Raw genomic sequence first — 16,346 nt, forward strand, 5'->3', positions numbered from 1 at the left:
TGTTCAAGCTTGGCTCATTTACTCACCCGAACCAGTTTGAGCCGAGCCGAGCTTGAGCTAGCTCGTTGTGCAACCATACTTCAGGAGACTTTCTTGGGTTAGGTGGCATTATCAGAATGGATGGAAGTAGGGATGCAGATGGGTCCGATTCAAGATAGAGGTCTTACAATTTTTGGCCGTTTCGGATCCCATTCCGATCTGAATCTTCATGTATTTAGTTCCGGATCAGAAGATTCAGAACGGTTTGCATCCCTAGATAGAAGTATCAGATTTGAAATCCCAGGGCGTTATCTCAAGTTTACCTATCAAAGAAAAAAGACAAAGCTCCACTTGCTTTTGGTCCTTACTTGACCCGACCCGACCCATTTATCAGTTTTGAAAGCCGCTGAATCAACTTTAACTGCCACGTCGCTTGCCGGTGCCGCGAGAAGAGTCGTAAGAACGAAATAAAAAATTCTTCCCTTTTTTGTTTCTTCGATCCGTTCGTCTTTCGCTCTTTCTTGCGGATCGTGGAAGAGGAAAAAAAACGCCAAAAAAAAGATCGTCTTCGATTTGGGCCTCTTTGCCCTTGTTTCCAATCGCGAGGAATCTTCAGAAAGTTGGGAAATTAGGGTTCTGTTGTGTGACGCAGATGAGCGATCGAGCTTCGGTTCGATCGTTCTTCTTCTGAGAGATCACCTATCAACAAACCAGCGATGGAGGGCAATGCGATGAGTCTGGGGAGTTCGTTGAAGCACGAGAGGAGGTGGCGATCCCACGCCAGATCCTCCTCTCAGAGAAGCATATCAGTCATCCTCATGGCCTTCTTCTCCTGCCTCGCCTCCCTCTACATCGCCGGACGGTCTCTTCCTTCTCCCACGCCCCCACTCCGTTACGTTTCATATCGAGTGCTATCGGTGGCCTAACTCGTTCGTTCGTTTGATTGATGTCGTTTGCCAGGTTATGGCAGGACGCCGAGAACAGGATCCTCTTGGTTACCCTTCTTCAGAAGAACAGCGCACAGGTCTCCCTCTTCGTCTTCGTATCTTCCTTTGCTTCCTTGGTTCTTCCTTCTTCTCGTTACCGCTGTTGACTCACTCTTAAACGATTTTTTCTAGCGAAAACATTCATCCGCGCACAAAAATGTGAGTTTTCGACGGATCGAAGCGTAAAACGTTTTAGCTCCTTGAACTATTTCTGGAAATGCTGTTGTTGGGATTGTGGCATTGTGTTTTAGGCATCGTCATCTTCATGATTTTATTTGGTCTTTGTAATTTGATTAGTGATCAGACGCGCATTTTGTGTGTTTTGGATATTAGGTCCCCAAAGTTCTTTCTGTGGAAGATAAACTACTGAGCCTCGGATGCAAGTGAGTTATATTGGAATGGGGAATCAAATTTCATGTGGGAGAGTTTCTTTGTTAGATGCTTTTGGTTTCGATATGTGGTTGATGCATTGGTTTTATGGTTTTCAGGGATTTGTCAAGAAGGATTGTGGAAGCCGAGATGGATTTGACGCTGGCGAGGAGTCAAGGGTACCTTAGAAATCAGTTGGTCAGGGATGGTTCTTCGTCTGGTCGAAAGTATCTTGCTGTTATAGGAATCTATACTGGGTTCAGTAGCCGCCTGAGCAGGAACCGGATTCGGAATACTTGGTTGCCAAAAGGTCAGAACGGTTGAGTAATTGGGTCTCCTTTTCACGGTTCACTAATAATTGTGATGTGTGCGTAGGTTGTAGAACGCTTTCTGCTATCATGAGTTTCATCATGGTTACATTTGGTATGAAATTGCTTTGTCTCTTATATGGTTCTTGCACAGTTAGTTTTGGTGGAATGTGTTCTCCTGAACTGCTGGTATACTTCCATATGATCGATGAGTTTCCTTGTGATTGGTTCTATTTGAAATTCGTGGTGAGATGGTTGGAACTGGAAAGTGTTCAGTTTACTTTGTTTGACTCGCAACATTCAAGCAAACTTATGCGGAGGAAAAGAGGAAAAGATGCATTCTGCATTTATATAATTGAGCATATTGCTTTTATATTGGAACTGGGAACTGTTCAGTTTAACTTACTTGACTTGCAACATTCAAGCAAACTTATGCGGAGGAAAAGATGCACTCTGCATTTATATAATTGAGCATATTGCTTTTATAATGGCAGGTGATGTTGTCAGCATGATGGATAATCATGAGGATTTTTTTTTCTCCTCTGAATTGCAGAGTGTGTTTTCTTATTGTTTTAGGAGAACACACACACATGCATGCACAGAGACGAGCATGCACATTAATGAACCATCATGCAGAATCATGATCCGTACTTAACTTTGGAAAACCGTTTCACTTGATATTGGAATCAAGTATTATCATGCAGATATGTTTCGATGTTACATTTATTGGAAGCAGAAAGTTCCTGTTTCCCATGCAAATGATCCTTGGATCAGCGTGATATAATTAGACGAACTCGTTACCACTCCATAGTTGGCTTAGAAACCTGCTGATTCATAAATGATATTTCTATTTAAGTTTTTTAGTTGTTAAAACTGATATCACATTATTATTTTTTTAATTGAAGAAAATGTTGAATGCCATTTGTCATGATCTTAGGTGATGCCTTGCGGGAACTTGAGGAAAAGGGTGTCATCATTCGGTTTGTGATTGGAAGAAGGTCTGGTTCCTGCATTCATGAACTTGAACCCAAAATGGTTGTAGTGATGAATTGCATGTCTGTTCTTCTTGATTTTTGTCAATGTATAGTTTGTGACTTCTGCAATTTCTTTTATACATCGCTGAGGGAATTCTCTTTAATGTCCTTGATTGAATGAGTATACCATTTTTGCATTGATACATGGCAGTGCAAATCGTGGTGATAGCCTAGACCGTAACATTGATGAGGAGTCTCATCGAGCAAAGGATTTCTTGATTCTAGTAAGCTATTTACTCTTTTTAATGATCTTGTCCTTTATACTATTTGTTATGGTTTTATGCACAATCACTTCATGGTATTAGAAATTTATTATGTATTGCTGGTCGGCAAATACTTGTCCTCCTGAACTCTGTATGATTTTAGGAGTATGGAGCTGTCAACTTATTACTTGTCGCTAGCAAGCATAAAACTAGGCTGTAATGAAACATCTTGAATCCCTCATGAATGATAATTGTACTATGAAGTTAAAACAGAATCTGAAATGTTCTTTGAAATCATTCTTTCTTCTCTTGAGGTTTTTTCTTCTGAGCAAAAGAGGAAATTTTCCTCAAGTTTGAATAATCACTTCTCATTTTCTTGTTTTCACGAGTCCTAACTTCACGGCTTTTCCTCTTTTGATTTGTCAGCTGCTCATTATCGCTGATGTGAAACTCTAGTGCTAGTTCCCATGAAAATGTTCCAAGATTGCAAGTGATTTAGCTCATTCGTTGATTGACATGTGTCCATGATTGCTATGCATGCGTGTATTGTATGCATTTGTTTGTGTGTGCCATATAACTCTAATGCAAAACTTAATGCTGATTCACATGAGAAAAATTTCAAGAATGATGGTGCTGTTCAACTTCAAACATGTTTTGGTTGTTTGACTAAAAGTCTCATCATTGTTAAAACCACGGTCCTGGTTGTATTATTGCAAATCCTTAAGTGATTCAGTACTACTACAGTTAGTGCATACTGTATGTTGTATCTCATTAGGATTAAGTTGTTTCTTATGATGGAGAAATAGAGCTTCCTATTTCTTCTGCTAGTTGAGTGGCTGCATCTTTTCTGTTCATCACTATTACAGATTGCAAAATGTTTTGCTTCTTTTATTTCAAACTTTAGCTTGAAAAAATGTTTCTATAATGAATTCACTTACTAATAGATGCATGACATGGTACATAAGTTGTAATCAGTGGCGGAGCCAGAAGTTTTTCGTTGGGTGGGCAGACTTGGGGTCTCGGGGACAATGCTATGGTCTTGAAGGACGATCCATTTATCCGGACCAGTGGCGGAGCCAGAATTTTTTTGCCCACCCATCGTCTGAAGAAATTTTGGTTGTGCGTGATAGATCTGACATGCTCTTCCAGAAGCAGCCTCCCTGGCCGAAGAAGGCGATGGCCATCAAGTTGATGGTACCATCTGGTTTCATCATTCTGAGGGCCTTCATGGCATCGGCCTGCCCGTGGTCAGGCTACAACACACTTTCAATCCCTCTTTTCCTCCATTTAGTGAAGCAAGCATAGTGTTTTGCATGGCACCCATAACCAGATTTAGGTTCCAGTCATCCATATCGTCATTCCTGTGATTAGGACCTCACCGATGCAAGTTGTTTTCATCAAATTGGACCCTGTGTATGTGATCTACATCATCCATTTAGTGAAGATTGGCATTTGAATAGACAGAATCCGACTTATGTGCAGGACTTTTTGCTGATTCAAAAATCAATAACCATTAATAAAAACATGGTTTTTTTTTGTTAAAGAACACTGTCAAAATAAATTGAAAATCATGTTTTTTTTTTGTTAAAGAACACTATCAAAAGATTGATTTCTATTAAATCAACCGTGCTGAACCCATCGATAGGGCCAGATTGATCAAAACAACTTAGTACCAATGAGATCCCCGGGGGAGTTATGACCACAGAGGATGATACAGGGATGAGTGGAGCCGGGTTCCCCATAAACGTAGGTTACACGGTTTCACAAAGAACAAATGACAAAAGAAGAAGCTGGGGAAAAGCACACAGATCTTAGTTGAATATTCACAAGAGAGAACTCCAACTCCCACGAACTAATAACCCGTCTCTTCTGCAGTTTTTACACAGTTCAATAAGGTAAAAAAAATTAAAGGAAAAGATTAGCACTACCATCGCAGAAGAAAACACACATGGACGCATATTCTTTCTTTAACATCGTCAGAAGATTTTTTTTTCCGGTTTCTAATTCTGGGGTGGGTGACCGCCCACCCATGCCCACCCCTGGCTCCGCCAGTGGTTGTAATGATTGCAGTAATGCCGAGAAATGTTGGTACAACCAAGGAAAATAACATTGCATCATACACATGGAAATGATGCTCACTGAATATTATGATCATTTGTGGGTATTATTTTAGGTCAATCTAGCCTCATCATCATTCTGCCAACTTTATATTTGGGTACTACATCTTCAAGCAAATCAAAATCCATATGACTATTGTTGAGGCAAATTAATTTTGCATATGATGGATGGCACCTTTATTTCATGCTTTCATTACCACGGTATTTGCCTAAGGCCATTTCTCAACAGGAAAAAAGGACCTTATGACCTCTAGGACAATGAGAGGATAAATGTTTTTATTATTGTGATAAAAATTAAAAAGTCAAATCAAAAGTGTAGAGTTAGAGATCGTAACAGCACATGAATGCATGACAATGTGAATCTTGAAAGGAAGAACTGAAGATACTAGTAAGAGAGTAAGAGAGGAGACACAGGAAGAAAGTAGTTCAAGAAGAAGAAAGTCGTTGATTCTTTATTAATCTTAAACTACACATTGCACAGATATTATTATAAGATAGAACAACAAGAAACTCAAATTCCTAGAATTTAAAATCTAATGCAATTACAATGACTACATAAGGAAACAAAGACCAGGATGCCCAATATGAGCAACATTTCCCCTCAAGTTTTGGCACACTGCAAAGAGGTTAATGATGTCAAATTGCTCAGTGTATTAGAGGTTAACTTTTTATCTTTCATTTTATTTTAGATGTTGGCAAAAATAATTCCTTTTAGACAAAGGAATATAAATTCATTAAGAAAAAAATGAAAAGATGAAATGAGAGGACATTCGATGATTTGATCACTTGGACAAAAGCAGTTACTTCAAGATGATGATAGAAAGGGAAGACACCAATCTGCAAATGGTTGGGCATGATATGGTGCATGTAGCTGTTCCCAATTCGATATTCCTTGCCAACATGAGGAACAAAGAACATCCTTATCTGCTTATAGATAAATTTTCTTATCTATTTGATTTGTTTTTGTCCTCTTGTGATGTATGGAAATATGGACATTGCCTTCATATCACAAAATCAAAGTCATATGCCACCGTCACAACAACAACAACTACGCCTTCATCCCAAAACAATTAGGGTCGGCGATATGAACCAAAAAAGAAAATCATTCTGGGTCTTCCACATGAATCCTTCTCCTCCAATCATTTCTATCCAATGCCATGTCCTCGGTGAGGTTCAAAGCATTCATATCCTTTCCTATCATCTCCATCCAAGTCTTCTTAGGCCTACCCCGACCTCTTTTAACTAATATATTTTCCCATTTCTCCATCCTTCTAATTGGAGCATCATTAGGCCTTTGTCGAATATGTCCAAACCACCGTAAACGATTCTCTCTCATCTTATTTTCAATGGGTGCAACGCCTACCTTCTTATGTATCTCCTGTGAAATTGTCTATGAAGAGACAATACTCATACAAGCACAAATACTCTATAAAAGAAGTGCACGAAAGCACTCTCACAACACTTGAACAAAATATGCAAAAAGCATATAAATAATAAACATGCAATAATGCATGTATTTCATAAATAAAAGCAAATGCTTGAGACTCTCAAGCTTGAAGAATTACAAGGGGGAACACCCCTATTTATACAAGAAATGAGAGGTGCAAGGGGGCTCCCCAAAGGAGTCGTTGGGGAGCTCCCAATGGTCACAATTGTGACCGTTGGGGGCTCCCCAACGACTCTATTGGGGAGACCCCCAAGGCACCTTTTTGTAATTACAAAAAGGAAAAATATAAAAAATAAAAAAAATTAAAAATAAAGAAAAAAGGTACAACATATTCCAAATGGAATATGTGCAAAATGTAAAAGGACTAAAATACCCTTTTCAGGTAAAAAGGGAAAAATGTATAAATATATATACTTATATATAGAGATACTTATACATATAACATATGTATACGTATCTCTATGTATATAAGTATATATATTTATACTTACAATAATGTTTTGAGTATACATTTTAACACCCCCCTCAAACTTACGGTGTGATAACCGCAAGTTTGTCAAGAAGGAAATGAAATCTAGGCGAACAAAGTGCCTTTGTGAAGAAGTCCGCAAGTTGATACTCAGACGTCACGTATGGTAGATCAATGACCTTCTTCAAGTATTCTTCCCTGACATAATGGCAGTCCATCTCTATATGCTTTGTTCGCTCGTGAAATGTGTGGTTTTTGGCAATGTAGATTGCACTTTTATTGTCACAGCAAAGCTTTGTTGGTTCTTTGACAACTACTCCCATATCTTCCAAAAGACGTCTAATCCATATTATTTCCATGGTGGTAGATGCCATGGCTTTGTATTCGGCTTCAGTAGATGATAAGGAGACCTTCTGTTGCTTTTTACATCGCCATGAGATCAAAGATTCTCCTAAGAAAATACAAAACCCAGTGGTGGAGTGACGGTTACTAGGGTCACCTCCCCAATCTGAGTCAGTATAAGCAAGCAATTTTAATTCAGAAGAAGAGGATAGGAATACTCTCTTATTTACCGTTCCCTTCAAATATCTGATGATGCGAAGCACAACACTCATATGAATGGTTGTAGGAGCATGCTAAAACTGGCTGGCTATGTGTATAGCGTGTGACAAATCGGGTCGAGTAATGCTGAGATACATTAAAGAACCTACCAACTGTCTGTAAGGAGTAGGATCGATTAGAGGAACACCGTCGTCAATCTTCATTTTTGCTCCCACGACTTCAGGGGTTTCGCATACTTTGTCATCAGAGATTCCTGATTTGTCAATAATCTCACAAGCAAGCTTAGACTGAGATAAAAAATAACCACGTTGCGAATAGGCAACCTCAATTCCAAGAAAATATGTCAGAAAACCCAAGTCTGACATCTCAAATTTTGAAGTCAAGACGGACTTAATACCCTTGACTCCTTGAACATCATCACCTGTAATTAACATGTCATCAACATATAGTAATAATATTACAATCCCTGCCTTAGATTTTCTAGTAAATAGAGCAGTGTCAGTATAACAGGAGGAGAAACCATTTTCCAGCATTACACTGGTAAATCTGTCATACCAGGCTTTGGGGGCCTGTTTCAAACCATAAAGGGCCTTTCGAAGACGAAGGACTTTATCTTTAGGGATCTCCAGGCCTGGTGGAGCATCCATATACACTTCTTCATTAAGATCACCATTTAAAAAGTCATTTTTCACATCCATTTGAAAGATATTCCAATTTTTAATAGATGCAATAGTGATAAGACATCTAACTGTAACCATTCGTGCTACAGGAGCAAAAGTTTCTTTATAATCAATTCCATACTCTTGCCCATACCCTTTTGCAACTAAGCGAGCCTTATACCTTTCAAGGGATCCGTCGTTCTTAGTTTTAATCTTAAAAACCCATCGACAACCTATAGTTTTCTTTCCTATGGGTAGAGTTTGGAAATCCCAAGTTTCAGCCTTTTTAAGAGCATTAAGTTCATTTTGCATAGCTTCTTGCCATTCTATACATTTTTTTGCTTTTTCAAAATTTCTTGGTTCAAAATAAGAGTGATTGGCACTAAGGCAAGCCCTATATCGGGGTGAGAAGGAGTCAAAGGAGACAAAACGAGTGGGAGGTCTCCTATTCCTCTTCGATCTTCGGTGATCGAGAGCAGGAACAAGTTCACTATATTGATCTATAACACTTCTAAAGGTGTCTTGGTTTCTACGAGAGTATGTTATAGGATCACTTGAAATCCTGCCTTCTTGTTGGTTATGCTCTTCGACATTACTTTCAATGTTCTCATCATGGTTTGATGATACATCATCATCACTAGATGTATCATCATTACTAGATAACAAGTCAAAAAGGAAGGAATAATCAAAATTTTCTTGTTGAGAAACATTTTTTTCAAATCTACTTTCATTTTCCAAAAAAGTTACATTTCTAGAGACATAACTTATCTTCTCGAGGATCATAGCATCGAAATCCCTTTTGAGTTTCAGAATATCCAAGAAAAGCGCAGTGAATAGCTTTGGGAGATAGTTTGTCATTCTTATCTGTAAGTATGAAACACTTACACCCGAAGACTCGTAACCTATTATAATCCGGTTCGAGTTTATATAAAATTTCAAAAGGGGATATTTTCCCTACTATTCTAGAAGGCAAGCGATTTATCAGATAAACAGAAGCAAGAGCTGCTTCAGCCCAAAAATTTTTAGGGATGTTTTGGGAAATAAGAAGGGTTCTAGTGGTCTCAATGATATGCCTATGTTTTCTTTCGGCCAAACCATTCTGTTGTGGGGTTTTAGGACAAGATCTTTGGTGAATGATTCCTTGATCTTCAAGATATATTTTAAATTGGTTGGAGAGATATTCTCCTCCAGAATTACTTCTAAAAATCTTTATGTTACTATTAAATTGATTCTTGATCATTGAATGAAAGGTTCTAAAGCATGAAAAGACTTCATGTTTGAATTTAAGAAAAAAGATCCATGAATATCTAGAGAAACCATCCACAAAAATAACATAATAAGAAAAGCCTCCTTTTGAGACTACAGGTGCGGGTCCCCAAACATCGGAATGAACAATTTCAAAGGGTTTTGATGAGAACATAGTTCTTTGCTCAAAAGGTAAACTTTGCATTTTTCCGAGAATAAAGTCATTACAAGAAAAAGAACTTTTACATAGATCCTTTGCAAAATGTAAATAAGATAACTTGATGATATTAGGATGACCAAGTCTTTTGTGCCACATATTTATATCTTTGTTTCGGGCAACATTACAAAAAGATTTTGGAACTTGAAGAGATTCCATATAGTATAAATCACCTTTTCTAAAGCTTTCCCCAATCAATTTCCCGGACAGGCGATCCTGTATTAAACATTTATCACATGAAAATTTAATATCACAACCATGGTCCGAGAGTTGAGAAACAGAGAGAAGATTTAAGTTAAGTTTGGGTATAAATCTAATTTTAGGAATAAAAAAATCTTGAGTTTCAAAATTGCCTATTCCTTTAATTTCAAGAGAGGTTCCATCCGCAGTGGAAACAAAGGACGGAGAAACATTTTTTGAATAATCGGAAAGTGAAAACATGTTTGGGGACATATGAAAAGATGCACCTGAGTCCAAAAGCCAAGAGACTTTACCTGGAATGGAAGAAGTAGATACGACGGCACCGAATGTAGCTCCCTTGAGAAGAGGTTGAAGGGCTTCCATTATTTGGTTCAACGAGAGTGACCCACTTGATGATGCCTCTTCCTTTTGTGGTGCACCGGTGGTGGCCATAGCGAGAAGCTTCTTCCATTTGGGACATACAGGCTTGATATGCCCCAGTTCTTTACAAAAATGACATATAGTCTTGCTATAGTCCCTCTTTCCTCTTTGTCCACTATCTCCTCCTTGATTTTGGAATTTAAAATGAGGGGGACGATAGGTCTTTGCATTATTTCCGGGTCTTGATACGGCATTAACCTCATTGTTTTCTTCATGATTACAAGGAACCATAAGAACACTTGGTCCTTGTTTGCATAAACTCATACGAGTCTCCTCACCACTTAATTTGGTGAGAACATCTTCAAGAGAGGGAAGAGAAAATGTAGATAGAAGTGATGACCTTATTTGCTCAAATTTCGGTCTCAACCCATTTAAAAAATTGAAGAAACGATCTTCTTCAAGTTGCTTGTGGCGAAGTTCAATTGCCTCTCCACTCCATTTTGGTTCGAGCATAGAGAGCTCATCCCAAATAGAGGAAAGATCGACAAAATATTCCCTAATCGACATTTAACCTTGAGTAAGGGAGAGGGCCTTCTTTTGAAGGTAATACTTATGGGATAGATCTCTCGATGTATACATTTTCTCGAGATAATGCCAAGCTTCCGATGCTCTTTTGAATTTGATAATGTTGGCATTAATCTTTGTTTCGACGGATGCGAAGAATCAAGAAAGAATCTTGAAGTTCTTCATTTCCCATTCGTCGTGTTTCTTGGAGTATTCCTCAAGAGCTTTGATTCTTTCCTCTCCCTCAAGAATCTTGATTTCGCTTCCGTCCTTTACGGTTATCTTGGGTTCCGGTTCCGGAATCGTTCCTTGCACATAACCCCACAATCCTTTTCCTTTTATGTGGGCCTCCATATTCTCGGCCCAAATATGATAGTTGGACCCATTCAACTTGAAGCCAAGGGCAAAGTGAGACTCTTTCTCACCCATTAAGGCGTAAAGAGAAGGAAAAAAAAAGACGTACCAATACAATGTTTCAACTTCTACTTTGCACAAGATCCTTCTAAAATATTTGAGAAGCAAGATCCACCACTTCAATCTCTAAAGATCCGAATGCACGGTTTTCGAGGCACTCGAACAAAAGAGGATCCCACGATCTTCAATCACCAACCGAGCTTTGATACCATGTGAAATTGTCTATGAAGAGACAATACTCATACAAGCACAAATACTCTATGAAAGAAGTGCACAAAAGCACTCTCACAACACTTGAACAAAATATGCAAAAAGCATATAAATAATAAACATGCAATAATGCATGTATTTCATAAATAAAAGCAAATGCTTGAGACTCTCAAGCTTAAAGAATTACAACGGGGAACACCCCTATTTATACAAGAAATGAGAGGTGCAAGGGGGCTCCCCAAAGGAGTCGTTGGGGAGCTCCCAACGGTCACAATTGTGACCGTTGGGGGCTCCCCAACGACTCTATTGGGGAGACCCCCAAGGCACCTTTTTGTAATTACAAAAAGGAAAAATATAAAAAATAAAAGAAATTAAAAATAAAGAAAAAAGGTACAACATATTCCAAATGGAATATGCGCAAAATGTAAAAGGACTAAAATACCCTTTTCGGGTAAAAAGGGAAAAATGTATAAATATATATACTTATATATAGAGATACGTATACATATAACATATGTATACGTATCTCTATGTATATAAGTATATATATTTATACTTACAATAATGTTTTTGAGTATACATTTTAACATCTTCTAGTTCTGAATCTTATCTTTTATTGTATTTCCACACATTCATCTCAGCATACGCATCTCAGCTACACTCATTTTTTGAATATGATGTCTCTTGGCAGCCCAACATTCCGTACCATATAGTAAAGTGGGCCTAATAGTCGTCCTATAAAACTTTCCCTTCAACCGCAATGGCATTCTACGATCGCACAACACTCCAGTTGCACTCTTCCATTTCATCCACCCAACCTTTATCTTATGATTTACATCTCCATCAATTTCTCCATACTTTTGAATGATAGATCCCAAATATTTGAAACAGTCATCCACCAGTATTTCTTGCTCACCAAGCTTCACTACACTCCCATCACTACTTCGTTGCTTACTAAACTGACATTCTATATATTCTGTCTTACTCTTACTCAACTTAAAACCTCTTGCTTCCAATGTCTGTCTTCATAATTCTAACTTAGCATTAACCCCAACTCTAGACTCATCAATCAAAACAATATCATCAGCAAACAACATACACCACGACACATTTTCTTGAATTAATCTTGCAAGCTCATCCATCACTATAGCAAATAGATCCTTGATGTAACCCAACCGTTATAGGAAAATTGGTTGTCACCCCTCCACAAGTGCGAACATTGGTTACTACTCCTTCGTACATATCTTTAATTATACTAATGTACTTGAAAGAAACTCCTTTCTTCATCATTGTCCACCAGAGAACATCCCTAGGTACTCTATCGTATGTCTTCTCCAAATCAATAAAAACCATATGCAAATCTTTGTTCCTCTCGCTATATCTCTCAATAAGTTGTCTAAGAAGATGTATAGCTTTCATAGTTGATCTTCCAGGCATAAAACCAAATTGATTCTCCGATATCATGACAACCTTCCTCAACCTATACTCAATCACCCTCTCCCAAAGTTTCATAGTATGACTCATGAGTTTTATACCACGATAGTTTGTGCAATCTTGTATATCACCCTTATTCTTATATAGAGGCACCAAAGTACTCTTCCTCCACTCATTAGGCATCTTATTTGTCCGCCAAATCTTGTTAAAAAGATTTGTCAACCATTCTAAACCTTTCTCACCTAAGCATTTCCAAGCCTCGATAGGTATACCATCTGGGCCAATTGCCCTTCTTGATTTCATTTTCTTCAAAGCCTCTGCAATTTCTTTCTTTTGAAGCTTGCACATGAAGTCACGATTCATCTCATGAAAAGGAACGGAGAAGTCTCCAAGATCCTGAGCATGACTTCTATTAAATAACTTATCAAAATAATATTTCCATCTCTTCTTAATCTCCTCATATTTGACTAAAACCCTTTGTGTTTCATCTTTGATACATCTAACCATACCCAGATCCCTCAATTTCCTATCTCTCATCTTTGCAAGCCTATAAATATCCTTCTCGCCCTCTTTGGTATCCAACTTGTCATAAACCTCTTTATATACCTTATCTCTTGCGTTTTGAACTACTTTTTTGGCTTCCTTCTTTGCTATCATATACTTCTCAAAATTCTCATTATCACGACTCTTACTTAGATTTCTATAACACTCTCTTTTAACCTTAATAGCTAATTTGACATCCTCATTCCACCATGATGTATCCTTACTTAGTGGTGCACCGCCTTTAGACTCACCCAATACCTCCTTGACCACCTTTCTCATGCCACCCGCTATCTTATTCTACATTGATTCTGAATCCTCCTCGAGACACCAATCAACTTCCTTAACTACCTGCTCTACAAACATTCCTTGTTTAGCTTCTTTCAATGCCTATCACTTAATTTTAGGATCTATCCTATGTCTATCCCTTTTGCTGCATTTTCTAATTCTAAGATCTAAAATTAAGACTCTATGTTGTGTAGCTACACTTTCTCCCGGTATAACCTTACAATTGATGCAACAACCCCTATCTCTCTTTCTAAGTAGGAAAAAATCTATGTTACTAGGTGAGACTCCCTCTTCCTAAACCAAGTGTTTGCTAAGATCATATCATAGGACAAACCAAAATCTAAAATCCTTTCTCCGCTTTCGTTTCTTTCTCCTATACCATAGCCTCCATGGATACTCTCAAATCCATCCCTACTAATGCCTACATGTCCATTAAGGTCACCGCCGATGAAAAACTTTTCTCCATAAGATATCCCTTGTACTACTCTATCTAAATCTTCCTAAAATTGATGCTTAATGGAATCATCTAAACCTACTTGAGGTGCATAAACACTAATAATATTAATAATATCCGTACCTAATACTAATTGAATAAGTAAAATCCTATCACCCTTCCTACGGACCTCAACTACATTATCTATAAACTCACGACTAATAACAATCCCTACTCCATTTCTATTCCTATTCCTATTTATTCTTGTATACCAAATCTTATATCCCCAAGGTTCTATCACTTTTGCTTTCTCACCTACCCATTTGGTCTCTTGTAGACATAAAATATCCATCTTTCTCCTACACATAACATCTACTAACTCTACCAACTTACCAGTTAAAGACCCTATGTTCCAAGTGGCTAACCTAATTTTATGGTCTTGAACTATCTTCTTTACCCCCACCCGTCCAACAAAGTGAGAGAACCCTTGCCCTTGACACCACACCCGGGCGCCGGTGTGACGCGTCGCTTCTGGGCGACGACCTAGCAACCCTTGCCGATTTATCATTGCCTCCGGGCCTATAGAGTACAACGCGTCGCTCAGTAGGGAACGCCCCTGTATGACGAGAAAATGAAATTTGTGTAAACATATGATTTTTGATACCACAGGTGCTTTTATCATGTTCAAACATAACACATCATTTGCTCTATATACTTGACTGAGACATTGGTTCCAATTTCTCTTTGTATATAGATGGACATTGCCTTGCATATCACAAAATCAAAGTCATATGCCACTGACGAGAAAATGAAATTTGTGTAAACATATGATTTGATACCAGAGGTGCTTTTATCATGTTCGAACATAACACATCATTTGCTCTATATACTTGAGACATTGGTTCCAATTTCTCTTTGTATATAGATTGCAATGTTTCATTTCTTTTAAAGTGATGTTGGTACTGAGTGTCTCCTTACTTTTTTCATCATGGAAGTAAAACTCCCTCTTGTCCATTTGTTCATGTGGGATATCTGCTTGTCACACTATTTATCAGTGCTTTATTCAATGCTTACCCTTAATCCTTGAATGCTAGTTAGGTGAATATTTGTTTACTTGTAGAGGCTACTTGTTTCCGTATTGTGGACTTCAGATGCTTATTTCTTCATGTTTTATATGCAAAATATTATATCAAATTTATTATGTGATCTTTGGATTTATGCTTTAATGCCATTCCTGGAACCTGGATTATAGTGATCAACTGCTCTTCTTTCCTTTAGGAAGGGCATGAGGAAGCTCAAGAAGAATTGCCTAAAAAAGCTAAATTCTTCTTTAGTTCGGCAGTTGAAATGTGGGATGCTGATTTCTATGTTAAGCTTGATGACAATGTCAATATTGACCTTGGTAAAGTATTTCAGTAATTTAACCTATTAGAATTTACTACCTCCAACTCTTGATTTGTCCATCCTTTTGAGTAAGTCATTAAGATATCTTGCCTTTCTCCATCAGATGGACTGATCGGGATTCTTCAAAGTTTTCATGGTCAGGACAGGGCTTATGTAGGATGCATGAAGTCTGGGGAGGTCATAAGCGAAGAGTAATTCACTTCTTAACCAAGCATGATTCTTCTGATGCCAACCTTTTGTTTTCTTTATCATTCCAACTTCTTTTCCTTTACATAGGCTCGTATTAGATCTATTTTTTTTGGCTTATTCTTTTTGTCATGTAATGCTAATTGCAGCTGTACTATTGCTTCCCTATTGTTCTCAAGCAGAATATATTCATGTTTTTCTGGGTTTCATCCAGAGTTACTAGAAGCTTCTTAGGTAGGTGGGAAGCTCATTTCTAGGAAACTCGCTTCGAAAGCGTGATACTCCTCACTTCCAAAACTTCATGGGAATCTCGATTCCCCCACGCTTCTTGTTATGCTTCCCACACGCACGGTCTATGCTTTCTCATGTTTTTTTTCATGTTTTTCATGTATTTTCTCTCACGCTTCCACTCACTTCTCATGTACTTTTGGTAACCATCATTGTTAGATTTTAACAAAAATTTAACTCTTTTACTGAAAAATCATGAAATATGAGAATAATCAATTTTATTTTAGTTTTTATTTGTTTCTTGTTCGATTCATATTCAGTTACCAACTTACCATATTGCTTCATTTTTTTATTCATATTTTGCTTTCAACTTCATACTTCGCTTCCCGCTTCCTATAAATTTTAAAATGCCTTGCTTCTCGCTTTCGCTTCCCGTATCGTTTCCCGCTTCCGCTTCTGCTTCCTAGTTTGACAGCCTTAGTTTCATCCA

The 16,346-nt window shown here is 37.9% G+C and overlaps 1 protein-coding gene across 4 annotated transcripts in view; it reads left to right on the top strand.

The window, feature by feature from the left end:
* Positions 1 to 416: 416 nt before the first annotated feature.
* LOC149842034 (hydroxyproline O-galactosyltransferase HPGT3-like) overlaps positions 417 to 16,346 on the top strand; it is a 28,602-nt gene continuing 12,672 nt past the window's right edge. For all 4 annotated transcript variants that reach the window (XR_016430750.1, XM_089998851.1, XM_089998852.1 and 1 more), the window contains exons 1-8: positions 417 to 841; positions 940 to 1,003; positions 1,299 to 1,348; positions 1,454 to 1,644; positions 2,580 to 2,640; positions 2,828 to 2,900; positions 15,317 to 15,440; positions 15,546 to 15,633. Coding sequence is in view for 3 of the 4 variants with exons in the window: in XM_089998851.1 (XP_089854977.1) it covers positions 696 to 841; positions 940 to 1,003; positions 1,299 to 1,348; positions 1,454 to 1,644; positions 2,580 to 2,640; positions 2,828 to 2,900; positions 15,317 to 15,440; positions 15,546 to 15,633 (797 nt within the window). In the remaining variant the exon portion in view is untranslated. The remainder of the gene's footprint in view (positions 842 to 939; positions 1,004 to 1,298; positions 1,349 to 1,453; positions 1,645 to 2,579; positions 2,641 to 2,827; positions 2,901 to 15,316; positions 15,441 to 15,545; positions 15,634 to 16,346) is intronic.

Source organism: Nuphar pumila, chromosome 3 (assembly GCF_984573655.1).
Source record: "Nuphar pumila chromosome 3, dmNupPumi1.hap1.1, whole genome shotgun sequence".
Classification (NCBI taxonomy): Eukaryota; Viridiplantae; Streptophyta; class Magnoliopsida; order Nymphaeales; family Nymphaeaceae; genus Nuphar; species Nuphar pumila.